We start from the raw sequence: 26,076 nt of genomic DNA, 5'->3' as shown, positions 1-26,076 counted from the left end.
CCTTACATTCACGCGTCCGCCTCCCCTCACATTCACCTCCCCTCACATTCACGCGGCCGCCTCCCCTTACATTCATGCGTCCGCCTCCCCTTACATTCACGCGTCCGCCTCCTGTTACATTCACGCACCCGCCTCCCCTCATATTCATGGGTCCGCCTCCCCTCATATTCATGGGTCCACCTCCCCTTACATTCACGGGTCCACCTCCCCTTGTCCCCCTCCCCTTACATTCATGCGTCCGCCTCCCCTTACATTCACGCGTCCGCCTCCTGTTACATTCACGCACCCGCCTCCCCTCATATTCATGGGTCCGCCTCCCCTCATATTCATGGGTCCACCTCCCCTTACATTCACGGGTCCACCTCCCCTTGTCCCCCTCCCCTTCACATTCACGCGTCCGCCTCCCCTTCACATTCACGCGTCCGCCTCCCCTCACATTCACGCGACCGCCTCCCCTTACATTCACGCGTCCGCCTCCCCTTACATTCACGCGTCCGCCTCCCCTTACATTCACGCGTCCGCCTCCCCTTCACATTCACCTCCCCTCACATTCACGCGGCCGCCTCCCCTTACATTTACGCATCTGCCTCCTGTTACATTCACGCACCCGCCTCCCCTCATATTCATGGGTCCGCCTCTCCTCACATTCATGGATCCGCCTCCCCTCACATTCATGGGTCCGCCTCCCCTTACATTCACAAGTCCGCCTCCCCTCACATTCATGGGTCCGCCTCCCCTTACATTCACAAGTCCGCCTCCCCTCACATTCACGGACTGCTTCCCCTTACATTCACGCGTCCGCCTCCCCTCACATTCACGAGGCCGCCTCCCCTTACATTTACTAATCTGCCTCCCCTTACATTCACTAATCTGCCTCCCCTTACATTCACGCGTCCGCCTCCCCTTCACATTCACGCGTCCGCCTCCCCTTCATATTCACGCACCCGCCTCCCCTCACATTCATGGGTCCGCCTCTCCTTACATTCACGCGTCCGTCTCCCCTCACATTCACCTCCCCTCACATTCACGCGGCCGCCTCCCCTTACATTCACACGTCCGCCTCCCCTTACATTCACGCGTCCGCCTCCTGTTACATTCACGCACCCGCCTCCCCTAATATTCATGGGTCCGCCTCCCCTCATATTCATGGGTCCACCTCCCCTTACATTCACGGGTCCACCTCCCCTTACATTCACGGGTCCACCTCCCCTTACATTCACGTGTGCCCCTCCCCTTCACATTCACGCGTCCGCTCCCCTTCACATTCACGCGTCCGCCTCCCCTCACATTCACGCGACCGCCTCCCGTTACATTCACGCGCCAGCCTCCCGTTACATTCACGCGTCCGCCTCCCCTTATATTCACGCACCCGCCTGCCCTTACATTCACGCGCCCGTCTCCCCTTACATTCGCCCATCTGCCTCCCCTCACAGTCACGTGTCCGCCTCCCCTTACATTCGTGCGTCCGCCTCCCCTTACATCCGCCTCCCCTCACATTCACGCGTCCGCCTCCCCTCGCATTCACGCGTCCGCCTCCCCTTACATTCACGTGTCCGCCTCCCCTTACATTCGTGCGTCCGCCTCCCCTTACATCCAGCTCCCCTCGCATTCACGCGTCCACCTCCCCTCGCATTCACGCGTCCGCCTCCCCTCGCATTCACGCGTCCGCCTCCCCTCGCATTCACGCGTCCGCCTCCCCTCGCATTCACGCGTCCGCCTCCCCTCGCATTCACGCGTCCGCCTCCCCTCGCATTCACGCGTCCGACTCCCCTCGCATTCACGCGTCCGCCTCCCCTCGCATTCACGCGTCCGCCTCCGCTCGCATTCACGCGTCCGCCTCCCCTCGCATTCACGCGTCCGCCTCCCCTCGCATTCACGCGTCCGCCTCCCCTCGCATTCACGCGTCCGCCTCCCCTCGCATTCACGCGTCCACCTCCCTTTACATTCACATGTCCGCCTCCCCTCACATTCACACGTCCGCCTCACGTTACATTCACGCGGTCGCCTCCCCTTACATTCACCTCCCCTTACCTTCATGCATCCGCCCCCACTCATGCGTCCTCATCCCCTTACATTCACGCGTCCGCCTCCCCTTACATTCACGCGTCCTCATCCCGTTACATTCACACGTCCGCCTCCCCTTACATTCACACGTCCGCCTCCCGTTACATTCACACGTCCACCTCCCCTTACATTCACGCATCCGCAACCCCTTACATTCACGCGTCCGCCTCCCCTTACATTCACGCGTCCGCCTCCCCTTACATTCATACTTTCCGCCCCAATTTCATTGGGAAATTACCCAGTCATAGTTCCATTCAATTGATGTAACTGTTCTCTCGCACTCCGAAGCAGCTTCACAGTATATTGAAAAGGGAGTTATACTGTATGTATCTGCTCACACAAACTGTGTACTGATGTATTCTGAGGCCAGAGTCATGTGTAGTATGAATAGCCCAGATAGCTTTAACTCGTTCCTGTTACAAGCACAACAAGTACTTTGTCTTTTCTTCACTTTATTGGGGAAAGCATAGATTCACAAAGGCACATGTGTATGATGGTGTTGTGGGAGAATGTCTCTATGGTGAGTGTGCTTGATAGTGGGGAAAGGTGAAAAGGATGAGGCCTTGCCAGTAGAGAGAATAACGAAGGTACTCACTCAGCCAATGTAGAAGGTAAAAGGAAGTGAGAGGGAATCTGGGTAGCAGGATAGTCTGGGGACAGATCATCTGTGAGCAAGGCAGAGGGGGAGAACAGACTAGCCCATTCTGAAAGAAAGGCTGAAGTTGCTATAGCAACTCACGGACTATGGCTATGTAAACAACATGTGTATCAAAATGTTGCCTTTTACACATGCAGCAAGCTGCTGGGACAGGCAAAATAACAGGCAGCTAACTAGGGACAAATGAATCCCATAAGCTGCAAAGGGAGACAGAGGAATATGGAATCTAGTTCCAGGACATGATGTCAGCGGACACATTGATGCCTCCCCTCGGCCCAGATTCACTAAAAGGTGTGGAGCAATAGCATGCTTTACTCCCATTCATTTGAATAAGACCAAAGCATACTAAAGTTTAGCCCCCTTTAGTTATCTGGGGCCCTAGTGTTAATACCAGTGGCAAAACGACAGCTTTTTTTTTATCTTGATGCATAACCGAGCCTGCTCACATCTAAAGCCAAACTCTTATCTGTCCTAATGCAGCACTGTATCCAGTAATAGCTTACTCAGATGTATTGTGTTCTCAAGGTTACACAATAACGCAGCTTACTACTGTGTACAAACATGGTCCATCTTCTTTAAACACTTTGCAATGTGTTGAAAGCCCCTCTGACAGTGAACGGCTCCCAAACCACATGGCTGCAAATATCCATTTACTATTTTAACCAAAAACACAGAGCACGTTTTATGGATACGGCTATGCGTGCAGACTTGGTGTTATTTACCTTTGTGAACAGAGTCAACACTGGTTTTTCCTTCTGAGAAGTGAAAAGTCTTTTTGCCCGGGGGAACACTGAGGATTTTACTTGTTGCCAACATCTAAACTGGAGCATCTGATAAAAGAAATAATTGTGCACAGTTACGTCAAATATGTACTGCCCGGCACTCATCTACTTTGGTGACTTACTTCTGGAAGTTGTCCCTGCTTATTACTTGTATTATTATTTTCTGTATTACACTGGCATATACACACACAAAGTATTTCTATTTGAAAACATTTTGAATCTACTTATCGCATTTATGAAGAAAAAAAAAATAGGAAAAAGAGCTGGATAGCTTCATTATACATTCATCTTTCACGATTTCATAAATTTAGAGTGAAAATGCAGATCAGGATTATGCTTTTCTTATCCAACGTTTGATAGGTTTACTGCAAGTCGGCTAGAATATATTTCAATGGTTTTAACACAGAAGCCCAGTGGCAAAGTTGTACCACGGGACGAATGAGGAAATACACTGCAGCTTTGTGCAAGATGTCACAAGTTCAGCTTCAATACAGTTTCCAAACATGCAGGTACTTATGCAGCATCGTATTATCACAGTAAAAACAGAAAGTCACAACTATGTTTCCCAGATACAATGAAGATCTTATGGATAAAAAAAAAAGACATTTTCAAGCACATGCGTGTAATGCAGAATACAGAACCTATTCAGATACCAAACAAAAGCTTTCATAGCCAGAATAATACAATACCATTCAAAAACACGGGTCAAAGCAGTCTGGAAATAAATAGATGCTCAAAGTGAACGCTTTTAACTATCCAATCTATTTGCAGGTACCATTAGTACCCATGAGGATGGCACAATTCGTAGCATCAGAAGAATCTAGTTGAGGGTTTGTTAGCAAAATTGAGCAGACTTTTTTTTTTTTTTTAGGTCTGCCGTGTTAATTTGATGTATGATATTCTGAGAGACTGTAAATTGTCTGAATGAAAAATGGAGATATTACATTGCACTGAACTTTTTTTCCCATGTCACAAATGTTATGAAGTTTAAATACCCGACTTTGCAGACCTGTATCTAAACATATGCCAACTCACCTCACAGACAGGAACTCGCATCACAGACAGGAACCCGCATCACAGACGAGAACAACATAGCACCGAGATTAGTGATGTAGCCCCCTTTACTATGCCTAAGGGAAATACGCGGGCAACTACGTGTGCTGATGTACCTGTATGCTCACAGAAGGCCTAAGCCTCTGCTTCTGGGAACTTGGGGTGAGCTCTATCTCATTGCGTACAGAGCCTCCACCTATGTGGGATCCCAGCGTTGGCGGGATAACCCCTCACAGGAACCAATACAACAGCAGTAAACAACACACCACTCAATATATATAACTGAGCTTTACTGTACACAATACATAACACACACTACTAGGCCGCAAACCCCAAACACTGAATGGTGTCACCAAAGTATTGAGGGTGCGGTTGCGCCAATAACCCCCTGGTGTCCGTTCCAGCAACCCCACCCAAATGTGAGGTAGCATTACCCCCTGTGAATGTTGGTGCACGTTGGGTACCTGCCTCGGTCCTCCAGTACCCAGGTGCAGCGTGTAGAGGTGCGTTGGAGTAGGTCCCATGCAGAGGGGCCTCTGAAAATTCCCCTCTCTCCTAAGGGTCCCGATCCTGCTCGTGGGGAGAGTTCCAGCTGGAGTGTCTCACTCAAGTGTCCTGGAATACTACGGCCTGGTCCCAGGCCGCAGAGTGCCGTGTGGCCGTCCGTCCACTGGCGTAGCACTAGTACTAAATGGGGAAGAGTCCCTATCTGGGGCCTTCCCTATAGCACGGAACTTAGATTGGCTCAGGTCCTAAGGGGCAAGGTCTGGGCCTAGTCCAGGAAGCACTGCTCCCTGGACACTACCTTCTTCCTTCGCTCCTCTATCAGGACTGAACACGCTGGCTCCTTGTCACAGAGGATATCCTGTTTCTTTTAGGCTGCCTCCCCCCACCCCCCTGAGGATTCTGGGGCTCGTAGTCCCGCTTAGTCTGTGCGGAGCCAGTCCAAGATGGCCACCGCACTATTCCTGCAGAGCATTCTGGAGATTGTAGTCTCTGTTGGCTTTTGAAGCCATTTAAAGATGGTCGCCCCTCCAGCCACAACTGCGCATGGGCGGCAGTCTGAAACGGCTGCCGCCGCCTCTTCCTACTAGCGCGAAGCTCCGGCTGTGCAACCAAGCAGTTCCCCCTCACCGGAGGTAAGGAGGGGGACTCTGCTACACTGAATTAGGTTTTATTTTATCTGTCTAGCTGTAAAAAGTGCTACCCCTGAAGAAATTGAGATAATAAAAAGTAGTATGGGCAGCAGTCTCTATGTAGACTTCCCTGCGCTTAGGGATATATTCAGTGTACTCCGGAGTAGGTGTTTCAGACGCTTTAGGACAGAAATCACTATTTACTTTCACAGGGATTTTTACCCGAAAAAAGGTATTGGGTGCACGTGGTCACGTGGATTACCACAAAGGAGGCTCAAGATAGGGCCGGTATGATCTTTATTAAGATGCTGTTTTAAAAAAGTACTGTCACAGGAGTCCAGGCAATTTATACCTTTTTACCAGGATCATGCATTGAGCAAAACAACTTAATGAAATAAATTGTAAATTTATTCACAAGAAAAGGCGTATGCACACAATGATACACAAACTACAGCAAAAATACATACTTACTTGGGAATTGGGGTAACAACCTACTCTCCAAGGTGCAGATAATCGTAACCCTGATAACAGTTGCAAAAACAGGTCAGAAAATATTCCAGGCAGCCTTCGCTGAAGCAGCCCTTTCTTGCTGGAGACTTGAAACTGGAAACTTTGAATCTGAGAATATTAGAGGACTGGAGAACTAACTATCTGATGGGCGTAAGGGTTTTTAAATACTTCTGAGTTTCATTCAAAAAATACTATAGCTCAATCCAAAGCGTGAGAAATTTCTCTGCAGCAACTCAAGAGCAGGGCTCATCTGGCTGATGATGTCAGAGGCAGAAGCTGTTTTGAGCTAGCTTGAAAAAAAACGGGTGGGCGGGAAATATGAATCAGCCAATGGAAAATGTGCCCACCAGCAGCATCTTCCCCCCAGCTAACCCATTGTCGGCTCCACTAAGTCTGGTGGGGCAAATAAAAATGCAAAGAGCGTCCATTAATCCCAGGACCTGGATACTTGAGTCCTTCGCTCCTGTCCAAATGGTCTTGACACCTCAGACATCCTCTGGGGCTTTCATCTACAGATGTCCTGCCAGACCTACTGGCACCAATTGGTAGCCCCAGTGGCCTGTCAGAGCATTGGTTCTGAAAGTCCCAGCTCATTTCTGTGCACAAGCATATATGTTTTAAAACACACAATTTAATAAAATATATACGTTAAAAATATCCTAAGTTTTACTGGTATGGGGAATAGAACAAAAAAAATGCACTCTATTTCTTACTAGCCATATTCCCCACACACTATAAAATAGACTTATGTCTCGACTTTACAAGCGCCCTGACAACCTTATAGATGGTTGGAGCACCCCCAGAACCTCTAAGCAAGTTCTGGGTTACCTGTTCAGTAACTGGGTATCCCAGTATAGTTATAGTTACAGGGATACTTTACATCCCTTTGCACCATTTACCTTTCTGGGCTGTGCAGAAGCAGGGACCCCTAGTGGTGAGTCGCGCAAGTGTTTTCAAGTGGCGATATTACCGAGACACCGAGACACTGTGTCTACATGCATCCAGGAATTCGACCTGATTCCTGGGTACATTTTTAGGGGAACCAGCAACTCTGGCCCCTGCCTAGATAGACACATTCTGACAACACTTTCTCCGCAAAACACGCCTTGAAACTCATACCACAGCAATCCCTGCTTGCTGCCATCCCATAAAAGGTAAAAACACAAACATTCTTTATTGTCGCATAATTACAGGTAACGCTTTTACAACAGTTGGGTCCAAGAGCTGACACTCCTGAACCCCAACACATGGATCAGATGTAATCCAACGGGCTTAACCTTTATTAGTGAGCCTGGTTACCTCTTCACCATCACAAGTACCATTTTATTTGATGCTTTGAAGTGCTGTGGATTCTACCGCTGCCGCATAAAAACAAATGACAAAGACACAGGAAAGTAAACTGCTCTTGAAAATGTTCTGCATCAAGTTTTTATTCATTTGGAACTTACCTGACTGATTACTGAAACCATTTGTTTTCTTTTTGAAAAAAAAAAAAAAAAAGCTATACTGTGTGTGTATATATATATATATATATATATATATATATATATATATATATATATATATATATATATATATATATTTTTTTTTTTTTACAGGCTTCTGGTATTTCCATTTTAAGAATGAACCGGCTTGTAAGAATTAAACATTAGTGTTAATTTTTGGTATTTTCAATACAACTCTGGGCATGTCAGTCTCACGAGGATAGGTGATTAAATTAAAGCAAGTACGCAGGTCTAATATTTCAGTCCACAATCTGTAACATGAGCGCGTCATTGTGTGTTGTACATTGTTTCTAGGTCCTCTTATTTCCTGCCAAGTGGCAGTGTACATAAATAATTGTCATTTGCTTTTTGCTATAAATCATGTATATAGGTAGCATCCTCACTATTTCCCCCCACAGCCTGGCACATAAGTCCTGATAAGAGCAGGCAGTGCTAGGGTTAATAGTTAGCTGGTGACATCACATCTCCTCAGTTGCTGAGTGCAGCAACTTACAGGCACAAGTCTGGGCTAGTGGAGTTGCAAGGAGAGGGGGAGGGATAGTTTGGCCCCTCCTGCTGTATGTCTAAGTGGGTTCTGCAAACTGAAGTTAGTTGATCCCTCACCTAGGGAAGTGCAGGTTCACCCCTCACCTAAGGGTGAGTGAGCAGGGAAAGTGTAAACTGTCTGGGAGCTTAACCTCCTATGATGTACATTGTACAGTCACAGGCCAGTGAGAAGAAGCAAGACCTTGCCAAGTGAAGTTCAGGAAGAAGGAGTATTCTGGAATGCAGGGTGCTAGGAACTAGGAAGCCAAAGGGAGACAGCTCTGGCAGAGGAGGTTGGTGGACCCAACTCTTTGTTAGGTGTGGACTTGAGGTGGAATAAAGCAGCAGTGTGCAAACTGGGGGGGGGGGGGTAGCAAGATTTTTTTGGGGGGGGGCGCGGGCGGTTGCTGGGGTCCCGCGCTCTACCCCAACACGGGCATTTAAATTAAATGCCGGGGGACCACGCAAGGCCTCTGCAAGCTCAACTTACCGAGGTTCAGCCGGCTCCAGGACGTGTTACCATGGCAACGCGGCGTCATGGGTTATGAGACGTCAAATGACGCCGCCGGTCACGTGACATGACGTCACACGACCCAGTGCGTCATTTAACGCAGCGCGATTTAAGGAGGGGGGGGCGCACCAAGGAGGAGAGCAGGCATGAGGGGGTGGCGCAGCAAAAAAAGTTTGCGCGCCCCTGGAATAGAGGCTAAAGCCTGCATGAAAGTCCTTATCTGAATGGGAAAGGTCAAGAAGGGAAAGTCCCCTACAAGGTACATTAGGAAAAGTCTGCCTAATGATATGCTGAGAGTCCACTGTGTATTAAGAGAGCGATCATTGATCCTGTGCAAGCCTGGAGCTGTTGTGCCTGTTAATAAATGACCTTTGAGTTGCAAAAGATCCTGGCGCCCTATTCTTTATCCTGTAATCACAACCACCAACTATCCTCCATTACAGGCAAGGCCTGAACCTGCCAGAGGGAACCCTCAGATCACAGGTAATTGCCCACGGAGCTAACACTCTAATTCCATTGGGAACGGGTAATAGACATTAGCACCCATGTACACCCTATCTCCTGAAGCCGGAGGGGATAGGGGTGTTACATATATTTTTCATTATGCACAGGACAATGCTTTTGCAAGGGCAACCTGCACTATGTATTCTTTTATACATTGTATTTTAAATAGAGATTTGAAAGGAGAGAGTGATAGAGCACATTATGCCCTGCTGAATTCAGTATTTCTACTTGAATGTGGTATGTACCAAGACTGACTATGCATACACGCACTGTACAAAGTAGTTGTGGGGCACGGCGCAATGGTTGAGGGTTAGTCACTAAGTGCATTTGGTGAATGGTGCTGGCTAACAAATGCTTAGCTGAAATAAAGAATTTTTAATCATGCCTTGAAAATAAGAGCTCAGTGAACATGAATGGGGAGAGAGTTACAGACATTGAACTTTAGGAATGCTTTTAGTATATACAGAAAAAAAATCATACACCCAATTAAAGGTGGAGGAAAAAAAGCTACTTTGATCAGATGTGCAGGAGTGACGTGCATTTAACATTAAGCATCAGTAAAAGTGACCTGATCCGAAAGAAAAAAATAAATGCTCTTCTGTCAGTGTGGTTGATAATGTGACACATTCTCTTGCATACACAGACATAGCAGCTAATTGAATGGGTTAATATAGGAGATTGCCATTGGGTTAGCTGGAAGATGGGGATACATCATGCAGAGCATTGGGAAAGCAAATCTCCAGCCCCCAGCTCAGAAGGGTATAGTGGGATGAAGGAGACACTAAACTAGGATGAGCAGGATGAGGTCCAAATGGATCAGTAACACAACCTATGTTACAGAACTTGTCTGGCCCATCATAAACTGGATGAACTACGAATGCAATAATAAATACAAAAAATCTCAAAGCTCTGTGCTGTAAAATCATCCACGTTTGTACAAGTAAAGTCGCCTTCTCTTTGTTGATAGATATTCTTCAACTGTGGATTTAAACGTCTTCACCCTATGGCAAGATTGGCTGGCTATAAAATCCAAGTTCAATAATGCAAACGCCAGTGCCATTTCTTCAAAGAGTGCAACTGCAGAGTCTCTTTATTCCTCAGTTGTTTTAAGGCACGACATTAATTCCACTGTGTGTCCCCTCATTAACTAACAAAGAAGTCAAACGCAAAGCTGGCAGAATAGCTGCAGCATAGGGTTTTTTTTTGTTACTTCTAACAGTATTAAAATTAGCCTAAAGTATGAGCTCCGCTAGAAGAACAGCCTTTGTATGTTTTAAAACCTGCTGCTTTGTTAGGATAAACCAGGAATAGTACAATGTTAGACTACAAACGCACAATGCTTATTAAACATAAAGGTCTTTATGTAAGTGGCGCTCAGAAGGCAGATTGGTACATGGAGTTGAGAGGTGCATGCAGGGTAGAACTGACAGTAGACACAAGTCACAAGCTTCTAGTTAAGGGTCAGGACAAAGTACCCGCTCCTTGAACACTTGCGGTTCCTCAGGGTTTCCAATGGAAGGCTCCTTAGCAAAGGAATGAATTGTGCCCCATAACAAATTAAGTATTAATAGGCTGGTGTTATTAAACATATATATGCAATGCAGGTTTGTAAGATTCAACAAGGCCCTCATTTCATTTTTAAAACTTTCATACTTGCCTTTAACATGATAATATACTTTGATGTTGCTAGGATTTTTACATTTTTTTTCTGCAAACCACAAAATATTTACATAGCCATAGTTACATTTTTCATTTAATGCAGGCTCATTGAATTTTTTTTTTACATGGATGGGTCCCTGGAACTGAACCCCGTTAATTTTAGCTCCGGGGACACCCTGGTTTCTGAGCTATATACCTGTAAATGTAGCATCCGTACCGCCCCCTCCAGGCAATATAAATCTCCTGCATTACGAGGGCAGCAGGAAGCCGGCGCCGGCTTTCCCAGTATGTACAGTATATCAGAAACCAGGGGATTCAGGTCAGGGGGACCCCCCTGATTCCCAAAAAGGGAGTTGGCACGGGTGAAATGCATCGTTAATACTGCAAGGCAAAATGGTGGTTTGCCAAACATCACTTCATTTTTTAACTCTTCCCTCCCCGCTGTTATTAATACACAATGGTTTGCTATCGTGCTTGAATAAACAGAAACTATGTACAAGATGTTGAAAACGCGTGGTTTTAGCAAATATCCAATTTGCGCCGACGTGAATCCACCCAGATGTTATGTGAATGAAAATCCTGGTGTCGCGGAGGGGCCGTTTCAGAACCAAAGGCAAACTGGAATATTGTAAGGATTTCTATATCCCCCAAAACACGATACAGTGACATGGGTGTACTCATTATGAATGATGTGTTCATAAGTAACAATATTGCAAGTATATGCCTTCAAATAAAATCTACGACGAGAGTTTTGACACTGCCTCCTAACAGGTTATCCTGTACTCCACATGGGGGTGTCCCTGCTTTGGAGGCTCCACTATCTTGCACTGACATAGCTACCTCTTTTTATGTGCCAAATATTGAGTCTATAAATACTGTATTGCTTTGACCTTTCTAGACGTGCAGTGGTCCCCAACCCCAGTCCCTAAGGATCACTAACAGTCCAGGTTTTAAGCTTACCCTTGCTAAAGGCTACAGGACAGTACTGAAGGCATTGCCCCAGTGTTTTATATATGTAACACTTTCCTGTATCAGGTACACTACCACTGCTTTTACTAAGCCACCTTGCCCGCCACAGCTGTAAATGCCAGAAATTCTTAGGACACGTTGTACATTTCCAGGAAAAAGCACAGCACTGATAGGGTTAAGTGGCTCACGGTGACACAGCGCAGGCGGGTTCAGGCAGTGCCCTTGCTGACCTTATCACAGCACCGCCCCTCCAGTGCATGCTCTGTCACACAATACTGAGGCGCCTTCACTGCACAGCAATGCACAGCAGAGACTATGTTCATGCACACCCCGATCACCTTCTTAATAAGGTGTCACCCACCGTGATTCCTGCTTGATCAGAGGATATTCAGCTCAGTGCCCTGGGACAAGTCACACACACACAGCTACACTTCCTGCTGGAGGAAACAGGGAGATGCTGCCCTCTGGTGTGCACTAATGGATGCGCACACTCCCAGCACGCAGTGGAGGATATATGCTTTTGCTGGACTAAAAGGGGCAACTAAAAGGGTATCCAGGGCCCCCAACAGAAATCTTGGGGCCCAGGACAAATGCCAGGAGTAGCCCCCCCCCCCTATAGCACACCTAACATGAATTTTTTTTAGGGCGCAAGTTTTACTTAAATGGCAGTGTTGCGAGCCCTATTTCACACCTCGCGAGCCCCCCCATTTTACACCTCGCGAGCCCCCCCTATTTCCCTCCCTTTTCCCATGTATTTCTCTCCACTGTCTCACCTCTCACTCTCCCCCTCCATCAATTACCCCACTCTCCCTCAATCCCTGCCCCCCCCCCGCCTCACATATATTTCTCTCCCCACTCTCCCTCACTCCCCCCAATACATATAAAAAGACCCCCACTTCCCCCCAATACAAATAAAAAGACTCCCTCTTCCCCCAATACATATAAAAAGACCCCCACTTCCCCCCAATACATATAAAGACTCCCTCTTCCCCCAATACATATAAAAAGACCCCCTCTTCCCCCAATACATATAAAAGACCCCCACTTCCCCCCAATATATATAAAAAGACCCCCACTTCCCCCCAATATATATAAAGACTCCCTCTTCCCCCAATACATATAAAAAGACCCCCTCTTCCCCCAATACATATAAAAAGACCCCCACTTCCCCCCAATATATATAAAGACTCCCTCTTCCCCCAATACATATAAAAAGACCCCCTCTTCCCCCAATACATATAAAAGACCCCCTCTTCCCCCAATACATATAAAAGACCCCCTCTTCCCCCAATACATATAAAAGACCCCCACTTCCCCCCAATATATATAAAAAGACCCCCACTTCCCCCCAATATATATAAAGACTCCCTCTTCCCCCAATACATATAAAAAGACCCCCTCTTCCCCCAATACATATAAAAAGACCCCCACTTCCCCCCAATATATATAAAGACTCCCTCTTCCCTCAGTACATATAAAAAGACCCCCACTTCCCCCCAATATATATAAAGACTCCCTCTTCCCCCAGTACATAAAAAAAGACCCTCACTCCCCCCCCCCCAGTACATAAAAAAGCCTCACTCCCCGAAATACATATAAAAAGACCCCCACTCCCCCCCCAGTACATATAAAAATACCCTCGGTCCTCCTCCAATAGATTTTAAAAAAGTACTCATACTTTGGGGATGGTCGGGACCGGTGGCTGCGGGGTCCGGTTGCCGCTGGAGGGTCTGAGGTGCCGCATGGCTGGGGAGGGCTTGGGCGCAGGCCCGAGTCACATGGACCCACCTGGAACTGGAGCCGCGGGCCACGGAGGATGGTGGATGCCGGTGGGGGCGAAGAGGAGGGGAAAGAATCCTAGTAGGGACTGAGGGGTGTGGAAGAATGCCGGGCGGTAGGGCCTGGCTGGGGGAGCCGAGGGGATGCCGGTAGGGGCCTGGGGACGGTGGGAGGTGGGGGGAGCTGAGGAGCATGGCTGGGGACTTTGGGAGAGCCCAGGTTATGGCCCGGCCACCTAATGCAGGCGGAGTGGCCATTTATTTTTATCAACACGTAATTTTTTTTTTCCTGACATGGGCCCGGCGTCACCGGGCTCGGGACGCCAACCCCGGCAGACCCACCCTGTTGGCGGCCCCGAGGACACCTCAAAATGATCAGTATGATTGGTTTCTTTAGACATATGTAACCATCCTTAAAGTAACTGACCTACTTATTTATATCTATTTAAAATTAGTATGAATTGCTTCTTGTCGGGAACTGGATTGAAGCATGTCAGCTACTTATCTTTATCGGGTTGTCTAGCGATGACACCTCAATTACTTTGCAAACAAAGAAAGAGAGCTAAGCCAACAATGTCAATGACTAATTAAATATCTTTTAATGATAAGATTGTTTGCCAAACACAGCGAAAACCCTCCAAACCATTTGTTTAACAGGAAAATGTTAAAGGCTTTCAATACGTAACTCCCAGGGCGTCCTGAATGCGCTGGGAAATACAATCGTTCTGATCTGACATCTGTGGGGTTGCTGAACCCTTTGAATGCGGAAGTGCCACCTTTCTTCTGGCGCTCAACCACGTTATCTCGATAACAAGGTTGCAGTAAACCTCCCTCCCCCCGTCCCAGGATGTGAACGGAAAGGGGAATACGGATACCCCGACCCCAAGGAAACAATCTTCCTCTGGAAAACAAGCAATTGTAGTATGATGAACCCTGTACCCTTAATGTGCCGACCCTTATGAAGTGCAGGGTCTGCCCAACGCCAGTTATTTTTTTTCTTCTTAGTGTTATTTGAACCAGGAGGTCCACCCAAGCCCAACACCACACACCCAGCTCCACCAGAGGGCACCTCCCTGCCTGAAAATGTTACTTTTATCCTGTGCTGCTGGTTTTATTGTGGTTCACCTGATGTTGTGATGTTGTTCCCTCTTATCTGTAAGTTTTAAAAGCTATGCTGCTGATTACATTATAGTGAAACAGATCACCTTTTATTCACAGGTGTAACTAGGGAATAGCAGTTCCTGGTGCAAGGATATATTTGGGCCCCCGAGGGATAATTGTTTAAGTGAAACTTCTTTGCGCGCACCTACCACACGAGAACGATTCCCTGGCAGTAAATGGACTTCATGGTGACGGAAGTGACGACACTGCTGGCAGAGGAGGCCATCAGCGACGCCAGTGTTGCCAGCTTGCAACAGCACCAGTCACCGGAGAGGAGGAAGGCAGCGCTGGATCCCGCAGAGGCCTTCCGGCGCATGGTGCGCACGCGCAGAGGCCCCACGACGAGCTTGCGCAGAGGACTCCACAGCGGCAGCAAAGGGGGACACACATAAACACAGACACACACGCACACACACACACACACAGAGAAGCACAGACGCACACAGAGACACACACACACAAGGAATTCACAGTTAGTATAAATATAGAAGTGCAAATAGCTAAAACGGTGTGTGTGCTGAGCACGTGCGTTCTAAGTCAAACTTCTTTGCGTTTTCTCACTGAAATTGTGTTTTGATTTTTCATTGAAAACATCACCATAACAAATACAATTTCTGCGACAAAACAGTGACAAAAGACATAGAAGTTTCACTTAAAATGCACGCGCTCGACACACACCCCCTTTTAAAAAAAATAATAATAATTTCGCTGCTAGCAAAGTTCAAATTACCTAGGACCTCAAATTTCCCAATGTTAGCTCTACCTTCTGCAGCTGCTGCAATAAATAGAGATTATAAACCATAGGAGAAACAAACAGACAGCAGGGAATTCTGGGATTTCAATGAGCGAATCTCTGACCTAAGGCTAGATCCACAAAACTCTTCTCACCTGTCTCCCCTACAATCTATCCTAAATGCTGCTGCCAGAATCACTCTACTCTTTCCTAATTCTGACTCAGCGTCTCCCCTCCTGAAATCCCTCTCCTGGCTTCCGATCAAATCCTGCATCTCACTCTCAATTCTCCTTCTCACTTTTAAAGCCTTACACTCTTCTGCCCCTCCTTACATCTCAGGCCTAATTTCTCGTTATGCACCATCCAGACTCTTGAGTTCCTCTCAAGGATGTCTTCTTTCTACCCCCTTTGTATCTAAAGCCCTCTCCCGCCTTAAACCTTTCTCACTTTCTGCCCCGCACCTCTGGAATGTCCTTCCCCTCAGTACCCGACTAGCACCCTCTCTATCCACCTTTAAGACCCAACTTAAGACACACTTGCTTAAAGAAGCTTATGAATAGCACAGTGGATATTCTGAACACATGATACATAAAGCTTGGCATCCTGCAGACGCACTTACCAGAACTCCCTCCTACTGTCTCTGTATGTCCTCCCTACCTACCAATTAGACTGTAAGCTCCTCGGAGCAGGGACTCCTCTTCCTTAATGTTACTTTAATGTCTAAAGCACTTATTCCCATGATCTGTTATTTATATTATCTGTTATTTATTTGATTACCCCATGTATTACTACTGTGAAGCGCTATGTACATTAATGGCGCTATATAAATAAAGACATACAATACAATACAAGTTACCAGAACTCCCTCCTACTGTCTCTGTACATTCTTCCTATCAATTAGATTGTAAGCTCTTCAGAGCAGGGATTCCTCTTCCGAAATGTTACTTTTGTGTCTGAAGCACTTATTCCCATGACCTGCTATTTGTATTATTTGTTATTTATTTGATTGTCATGTGCATTACTTCTGTGAAGCGCTATGTACATTAATGGCGCTATATAAATAAAGACATACATACATTAATTCAGGGCTCTTAAGATGACGCTACCTCAAAGCTAATGAGAGAGCGAGAGACTTGGTAGAATCCTCTATACAACACGTGGCGAGATACCAGCGAAATAACCTAATTTGAATATTAAACTGAATTACATTGAATTTGCAGATTTCCCAGGTATCTCAGGTACGTTCACGTCTCTCTCTCTCTCCCCTTTTTTAGGACGTGGATGCGAGTTTAAGCATGATTTAATTAACAGAAAGTTAAGTTCCCACGTTAACCTTAACGGACTTTGGAGGATAGGCACATTAGGGTAAACGCCTCTTTGGCGTCATTATCCCTAATTACGTTACAGTTACGCAATGCTTTGGGAGGAAACAATGCTTATGGGAGGAAAGCATTGGGAGCATTGGGAGCTTATGGGAGGAAAGCAATGCTTATGGGAGGAAACATGACTTCACTTTATGAGATTGTCCTTTGAAGATGCACATTAAAGCTTAAGGCTAACGTAACGTCCTGCCCCTCTCATGACATAACTGTAATGTTATGCACCATAACAGCATGCCTTTCTGGTGAGAATTACGTCAGCGGCACTCAAGGGGTTAATAGTGTACCAGACAAATTATATAGCAAAGGTGGTGATAACATCCCACACCTGTCTGTACTGTAATCTCTTGCTAAATCCTGCCTTAGGCTTGTTATATAGAGGACGCGTGCGCTACCCCATGCGCGCGCGGCACTTATAATTGGCTGAGGTTAGTCAGCCCTTCTATACAAGGGCTGCGCGCGCACACGGCAGTGAGCGTGCATCCGGCCGAACGCGGGGAAGACGGGGAATACATTGATTTTGCGCCGCTACCGGCGCTGAAATGTATGTATATGTGTGTGTGTATGTGTCTGCAAATGTTAATAAATATTTTATTTTTACTAATGTGTTTTTTTTTAAAATAAATAATAAATTACACATACACACACACACACACACACACACATATACATACACACACATACTCGCGCACAGTATACACACAAAACGTGTGCGGCACGTGCACGCGTCTTCGCACAGGCACGCGCGCGCGCACGGTCGCACACAGCATATAACAGCCCTTACACAGGTCTATACAAAAGGTCAGGGATAACTGTAGACAGTATCAAATGTTTCTTAAGGTCAGCAAAACTACATTTACTTTTAATAAAGTATCATGGATTACTCTATCTCCAATCTATTGTTGTCTCACGGGAGTATTCCAGGTGGCATTATTTATGCTAATCCCACTTGTGTCTAGTCTTCCTTTATTTTTAGACATTGATGCATTGCGAACCAAGTGGTATCAGTGCTATTGAATGAATAAATTATGTATTTATTTTAAATGTTCTACTCGGACATTGGGTTGGATGCCTCCTTTTACTGCATGCCCTGGGTTACATTACACAGGCAATACACAGACAGACATACACTAAACAGAATGCACTTATAATTAGGGATGTCACAAAGGACAGAGCAAAGGACTTTGAATTGTCAGAGGCTGCCCATTTATTTATTTATAAAATGTTTTACCAGGAAGTAATACATTGAGAGTTACCTCTCGTTTTCAAGTATGCCCATGGAGTTCAGGTTCTTCACAATTCACAATTGCATTCGAGTGGCGTTCATTCATTTATTAATGCAGTGACACATAAAACAAGGAAGAACACACGCAAATAAGTAAGAAGTGTGAGAAGCAGGGGCACATTCAGTACAGTATTTAGTATTTACATGTTTTCAATGCTACAGAGGCCTAATAATGCACTGCAAAGCTCTGTTTGGTGACCTCTGCAGGATAAAATGGGATAGAGCAGCAGTTCATGATATACTTTGTAAACTGGTCTTTCCTTAAAGGAGCAATTTATGCTTCTTTAAAAAAAAATTACTGTTTTCTTTTAACATATGAATGAAGCAGGGGGTCTCTGGAGTTAAACCCCATTCATTTCAGCTCCGCAGCCCCTCTGCTTTCCGAAGTACAGACCTGCAAAAGGGGGTGCCGATATCTCGGCAAAGTTTAAAGCACTCGTGTTACGTGGGCCAATAGGAAGCCCGACCTGATGATGTCACGGCTTCCTATTGGTCCGTCGGGCGCGGGACTTTTGAAACGCCATTACTTGAACCCTTCTAGCTGAGCGGAGTGGCTACTGGCTCCCCTTATGCAGGTAAGTATCTCCGGAAGCAGGGGGTACCAGAACTGAAATGAATGGGTTCAGCTCCGGAGACCCCCTGCTTCAATCCTATGTAAAAAAAATCTGAAAAAAGTGCCAGCTTGGATTTCCGCTTTAAGGCTTAAAAGGTATTTCTCAGCGCGCTGTATTTTCCTCCTGCAGCCACTCTCGCTCACATGATCAAAATGGGGAAGCTCCTGTCAAAGGAAACATCTTCCAAACAAGGGAAGGCACAAAAGAGCGGGTATAAGTAAAGTATATATTTTATACCAATATATTTCATAAAGTATATATTTTATACCAATATATTTCATAAAGTATATATTTTACCAAGAGGTCTGCTCAAAACATCTGTTGTGGAATTACTCATTCTTTTATTAAAAAATATTATTATTATTGTTATTCCTCAAATCACTAAGGACCAGATTCTGTTTGAGCAGACCTATTGCTAACTATACACGTGGAACTGTAATGTATGTAAATATATATGGTGATAGGTAAAGCTCTAAAATCCCATGTGACACAACAGGAATAAGATATCAGTACTTGCAATCGTTGTTATTCCCATCACATAGTCTGTATGGTCCATTGCCCACGTGGGCTACAATATATTGGGGAAACCATTGGATTGGTTCAAATCAGAACAAGGGAGCACTTCTAGGGAATTAAAAATGTTAGTAAAATGGTTCAAAAAGGGGAAAGTATTTCCCAATTGTACGAACACTTTATGGAGGTACATGGTAGTGATACAATTTAGGATGGTGGAAAATGTATCCGCATTACGAAGAAGTAGGAACAGAGACAACCACCTGCAGCAGAGGGAACAGTTCTGGATATGCCACTCGCCGACAAGAAATCCGCATAGTTAACATGATATGATAGAACTGATGCCTTTTCTAAAAGAATCAGGAGTCTCACCACCTTTTGCATCCCCTCCCTTGTTGATCTTGGAGTGTAGAACTAACAAAGTCATTGAATTAAGTTGTGATGTTCTTTTTTTAGATATAAGGTTAGGCACAATTATGTGAATTTGATGTTTGTTTGGATCTATTTATTGTTATTGTAGTGTAGTTGTTACAATTGAAAGTATTGATGCTTAGGGCTCTATGCAGTAAGCGCCGAAAAGGTTTTTTTCGCCTTTTTCTCGCCAAAATAGCCTTTCCAATTCATTAAGCACCAAAAAGTGGCCAAAATCGGCAATTTTTTTTCCTGAAAAAAACTTTTCGGCATGCGGGTGCCGATAAGCCACTTTTCAGCACTTTTCGCAACTTTTTGAAATCGGCTGAATTCTAGTAGCCCCGATCAGCTTTTCGCTGTTGATCGGCACTCAGGAATTGAGATTTTTACACCAATCCAGCCCGCCAACTAACCGCTAAGGCAATGAAGGGGTTAACCAGCCATGCCAGGTTTATTGTGGGTAGCGGGGGTGGGTGAAGGGGGTATTTGGCCCTTGGTGGGTGTTTAGGGCTTGCGGGAGGGGTTGCGGGTGGACTTAACCCCTTCATAACCTTAGCGGTTCATACCACTACGGTCATGAAGGGGTTAAGCCCTCCCGCTACCAACCCACAAGCCTTAAACAACCACCGTTGGGGCTAATACCCACATCGGCCACCTCCGCTACCCACAATAAAAAAAATACACACACAACAGGCCCACACTAAATAAATATATAAATAAATATATAAATAAAAAAATAAATATATATATATTATACCAACAACCCCTATACCACCCTAACATACAGTACATATATGCACAGCAATGATACTATAGGCCGGTGGGGGCCCTCGGGTGTTACCGCGGCCCTGCAGTACCAATTCTGTGACCCCCCCAATTTAATTTAAAAACACATACATACTTATAAAGAAATAACCCCCTCCCCCCCTAACACATACAGTACAGTAATGGGCACAATTACTATTATCCACAAATGGATAATAGTGCATTTGCCCATTTTAAATACATTAAGAACAATAAAAACATTAAATACATATTGCATGTGACGATAGCTTCCACAGGCTTATTAATATTACACAAAAATAACTGGGTTTGAACTGAACGAGGCTTAAGATATAATAAATTGTATTTATTCCTTAGAATAAAGGTGAACACAACAGATAATACAGTAACAAACAAGAAGTACACTTACTTAGGGGTTGGGGAATGAGAAGTTAGATGTAGCATTTCTCTCAGCAATCAGGAAATCATTCAGGTGATATCAGGTAACCATATCAGCAAATGAAGACAAAGGATATATGGGTGGACAGCAGTTTATAAACCTTTTGTCCCTCTATCTGTAACATTAAGCACCAGTGATTGGTTTTCAATTACCTCCAGCCAATCTTTAACATGGGAACACATTTCAACACATGCCCCCCTGCTAGCTGGCACAGGTGCAGTAGAACTCTGGGGTCTCATTTCTGTAGCCCTACATATGCAAATGGAATGCCAGCCAGTCTACCCATTTGGCTTTCTGGCAGGAAAACCTTTGTTGGAAGGTGTTAAATGGAACACTTAAGAACTGCTCTGGTTTGAGCCTCGGATAAACAGTGAGGGTGACAAAACTCTTTGAACAATACTTAAGTCCTAGACATTCGGTCGTCTCTCGGGCCATCTGCTACATTAGGGCCAAAGAAATTTCCTCTGGAATTTATCCATACCTTAGAATACAGTATTAAGCATAAAACATAGACGGATTAAATTATCCGGTTCCGTTTGGTCTAGCAGGTCCAAACTTCCCAGTTCTCATTGCCAGAACTGGGACACCATATGGTCCAAAAAGCGACTTGTTACGACCTAAGGAACCGGAGTTACACAAATGCACATTAAATCATTTTAATACAAAAATCTCCACTGAAAAAGAAATCTGAGCTTTTCACTAAATCCCCATTGAAAACAACGGGCAGCTCCGCCATAGACTTTCAATGGTAAATCGCCGCCATTGAAGTCAATGGGGTTTTCCTGCCATTGATGTCTATGGGAAAAGTCCCGAACTTCAAGGGGGTCCATACTCCGTCGGGTTGGTCCAAGCGGGTCAAGGATGGTTCTGCAGCGATGCCGGAGCAGTGGCTACAGATACCCCAAACCCTGATCCGCTGGACCCTCCGGAACCGGAGCTATGGAATACCAAAATTCAGTTTTTTCCACTTAGTCATTTTTCAGAGCCGTTTTTGCCGCCGCCGGCAAAGCCTATGGCGCGACCCGCTCTATCTGGTTCGACCCTTATCGGGGGTCCAGGATTCGGGGACCCGGTGGTGGTCGAGTGGGGGGAAGCCCAGGAACTAGGAGCAAAAAGAATTTTATTCCTAGGTGCTCTAGAACTGTTTATTCCCACGCTAATTGACGTTGAACTTGACTCAAGTGATTTTAACTCTTTTAAAGGACATTGTATCCGCTTTGCGGTTTGCGGTCTGGACGGCAGCCAACTCGTTCTTCGAAAGGGTACCTCGAGGCATCTCCATTGAAGTCAATGGGCCCATTGACTTTCAATGGGAAACCGCCGCTCTCCCTCTCGGACGCCACCTGCTGGTCTTTACAGGAAACAGGACTAAAACAGCACAATCTTCCATTGGAATGCATTGAGCCCTAATGGCGGCCAATGGAGACCTGCAAAATGGTGCCTGAAAAGGCGGGAAAACTACACAAAGAGCTATAATCATTAAAGAACTATTAACCCTTGTGCTCCCGGATGGATTCTAGTGTGTGTGTGATGCAGACACTGATTAACACAGACATTACAATGGAACAGGGGAACAGGGGAAAATACATTTACAGGTCATAACAAGGGTTAAATCACATTTCTGGACCTCAGTACAGTTAACCCCTTGTCTCCCTGGTGCGGTCAGGGGTGGCCAAATGGGGTGCAACCCCTTTAATACCGGGCCACCCCCTTTCTCCCTCTACACCTCCCCTTCTTAATGCGTGTCCTGTGGCCCACTGGCCCTGACGGGGAGTGGGGCACTGCTGGCACCATTAATGAATTCAGTCTCAGAGGGATAGTCCTGGCGTGAAAGTCCATCAGCATTGCTGTTTTCACTGCCCTTTTTGTGCTGAATGGTAAATTCAAATTCTTGCAAAGCCAAGCTCCATCTCAGCAGTTTGGCATTTTCCCCTGATGCCCTCTGTAGCCAACTCAGGGGATTGTGGTCTGTGATGACCGTGAAAGCCCTCCCATAGACATAGGGCTGGAGTTTTTTGAGTGCCCACACAATGGCCAAGCACTCCTTTTCAATGGTGGCATATGCCACCTCCCTGGGGAGCAGTTTGCGACTGAGATACACCACAGGGTGCTCTTTGCCGTCGTTCCCCACCTGGCTCAACGCAGCCCCCACACCAAAGTCTGAGGCATCAGTCTGAATAAGAAAATGCTTGGTATAATCTGGGGCAGCCAGGATGCGGGCCTCAGCAAGCGCAGCTTTCAGTGCCTGGAAAGCAGTTTCACAGGCAGGAGACCAGGTAATAAGCACAGGCAGTTGCTTCTTAGTCAGATCAGTCAGGGGTTTGGCCACGGCGCTGTACTGTGGGACAAATTTCCTGTAGTACCCTGAGGTGCCCAAAAATGCCATTACCTGTTTCTTGGTTTTTGGAACAGGCCACTGAACTATGGCTTCTACCTTGGCTGGCTCTGGTTTGAGATGCCCTCCACCCACCCTGTGCCCTAAGTACAGGACTTCTGCCATCCCTACCATACACTTAGTGGGTTTTAAGGTAAGCCCAGCCTCCCTGATACTATCCAGCACCGCAGCTACATGTCCTATGTGGGATTCCCAGGAATTACTAAAGACAGCAATGTCATCTAAGTAAGCCCTGGCATAGCTCTGCATCCCTTCCAGTAACCTATTGACCAGGCGTTGGAAGGTAGCCGGGGCATTCTTCATCCCAAATGGCATCACCAAAAACTCATAGAGGCCACTTGGAGTGATGAATGCTGACTTCTCCCTAGCCTCCAGAGTCAGGGGAATCTGCCATTAGCCTTTGCTCAGATCCATGGTGGTCAGATACTTTGCCCCCGCGAGTTCATCTAGTAACTCATCCATGCGGGGCATGGGGTAAGCATCTGACACCGTCCCAGCATTGAGCAACCGGTAGTCCACACAAAACCTGGTGGTTTTGTCCTTCTTAGGCACTAGGACTACTGGACTTGCCCAAGGGCTCTGGGACGGAGTAATTACCCCTAGGGTCAGCATCTCCTCTATCTCTCTTTCCATACTGGTCTTGACCTCTGCTGACACTCTATAAGCGTGCTTATGCAGAGGCTGCAGGTCCCCTGTGTGTACTGGGTGTTTGGTGAGATGTGTGGTCCCTGACATGTCAGTGAAGAGGGCGCTATACTGAGCTAGCATGTCCCTGGCTTCTCCCTTCTGCCTAGCACTCAACTGTGCCCCTATCTCTACCTGCTCAACAGTGTTTCCTTGCTTTGCCTCCCCTAGGAGATCAGGCAGAGCATTGCTCGCCGGATCCTCCAGCAGTGGGCTACAAATGGCCATTACTGCTCCCATACTCAGTGCTCTGTATTCCTTTAGCATATTAATGTGATATGTCTTGTGCCTCTCAGGCGCTACCTGTACAACATAGTTGCACTCATTCACCTTTCGGATAACCAGGTACGGTCCCGACCAGGCAGCCATCAGCTTGTTCTCCCGAGTGGGTTTGAGAACAAGCACCTGCTGTCTGGGATGAATTCTCTGCTACGGGCCTGCTGGTCATACCATTGCTTCTGCTTGGTCTGAGCAGCCCTGAGGTGGTCCTGGGCCACCCCCATAAGCATCTCTAACCGGTCTCTGAGATCTACTACATACTGGATCACTGAAGCATCAGTAGCAGTAGTCTCCCCTTCCCATCCCTCACGGAATAGGTCCAGAGGTCCACGTACCCTGCGGCCATATAGTAGCTCGAAGGGGGAGAAGCCTGTAGATTCTTGCGGTACCTCTCGGTATGCAAACAGCAAGTGCTGCAGGTGAATCTCCCAGTCTTTCCCCTCCGCCTCTATAAAGGTCCGAAGCATCTGCTTCAGGGTACCATTAAACCTCTCACATAATCCATTTGTTTGGGGATGGTAAGGGGTAGTGCGCCGGTGCTGTACACCGCAAGCATCCCAGAGACAATGTAACAGTTCACTCATGAACTGCGACCCCTGATCGGTTAGGATCTCACTAGGGAAACCTACCCTAGCAAAAATGTTCAGCAGAGCTGCTGCCACTGTCTTGGCACTTATGGTGCCCAGCGCTACCGCCTCAGGGAACCGGTTGGCAAAATCCACCACCGTGAGGATGTAGCGCTTCCCTGACCTGCTAGGAATCATGAGGGGTCCTATCAGGTCCATCGCTACCTTCTGGAAGGGTTCCCCTATTATCGGTAGGGGTTTCAGGGGTGCCTTCACATGGTCGCCCGCCTTACCCACTCGCTGGCAGGCATCACAAGAGCGGCAGAAATTGCTCGCATCTCGGGATGCCCCCGGCCAGTAGTAACGCTGTAATAACCGGGCTCGCGTCCTGGTGACCCCCTGATGTCCCGCTAACGGAATAGAGTGAGCTACCCGTAACAGTTGCTGTCGGTACCCCTGGGGCACTACTAGCTGTCGCTTACCGGTCAATCCCTTCTTCTCTGTATAGGAGTCCCTTATGCCATAGGCAGCGCTCAGTGCCGTCCCCTGCCTGAGATTCGGACGCCCGAAGTCTCACGCCGGCCAGAGTAGGGTCTGTCTTCACCGCCTCCCTAAACTGGGCTCCTAAATCTGGCCACCCCCCAGTCATGTCATTGTCAGGGGAAGGGGACAGGGTAAGGGGGAACAGTACGTCAGCCTGTGGTTGCAACTGATCCTGGCTTACCTCCCCTGGCTCCTCTGCGCCCTCTGCTAACGTTGGTCCCAAAGGCTGGGGGACTGGGGTGGCCACCGCCGGCATTGCCGCGGTCTGGCTCCGGGTAACCGCCACCACTGCAGCGGGCTGGGGCACACGGTCGTAGGTGCAGGTCATCGGTCCCAGGTCATTGCCCAAAAGAATTTCAGCATCCAAACCTGGTAAAACCCCCACCTCCCGCACACCCTTGCCCACCCCCCAATCCAAAAAAATGCGGGCCACCTGCAGGAAACGTGGCTCTCCGTCAGCCACAGTGATCTGCATCCCAGGGCCTGGGAGCAATTCCTCTGGCCGGACCATATCAGGTCGGACCAGGGTCACTGCAGATCCTGAATCAAGCAAGCCAACTGCCTGCCGGCCACCGACTGTGACCGGGGTGAGATGCTTGCTCCTGCCGTCTGTCGGCTGCAGGTCTGCGCGGTGATG

General features: G+C 46.9%; 1 protein-coding gene across 2 annotated transcripts in view; it reads right to left on the bottom strand.

The window, feature by feature from the left end:
- C1H5orf63 (chromosome 1 C5orf63 homolog) overlaps nucleotides 1–12,349 on the bottom strand; it is a 55,901-nt gene extending 43,552 nt beyond the window's left edge. The window contains exons 1-2 of one of the 2 annotated variants that reach the window (XM_075600448.1): nucleotides 12,238–12,349; nucleotides 3,445–3,552 (exon numbers count right to left, since the gene is read on the bottom strand). In XM_075600448.1, coding sequence (XP_075456563.1) covers nucleotides 3,445–3,552 — 108 coding nt within the window. In that variant the 5' untranslated portion in view covers nucleotides 12,238–12,349. Of the gene's footprint in view, nucleotides 1–3,444; nucleotides 3,553–12,106 lie in introns of both variants that reach the window. The other variant, XM_075600439.1, reaches the window with a different exon arrangement.
- Between the last annotated feature and the right edge of the window lie 13,727 nt (nucleotides 12,350–26,076).

This window comes from Ascaphus truei, chromosome 1 (assembly GCF_040206685.1).
Source record: "Ascaphus truei isolate aAscTru1 chromosome 1, aAscTru1.hap1, whole genome shotgun sequence".
Lineage (NCBI taxonomy): Eukaryota > Metazoa > Chordata > Amphibia > Anura > Ascaphidae > Ascaphus > Ascaphus truei.
This window is presented reverse-complemented; position numbering and strand designations above follow the sequence as displayed.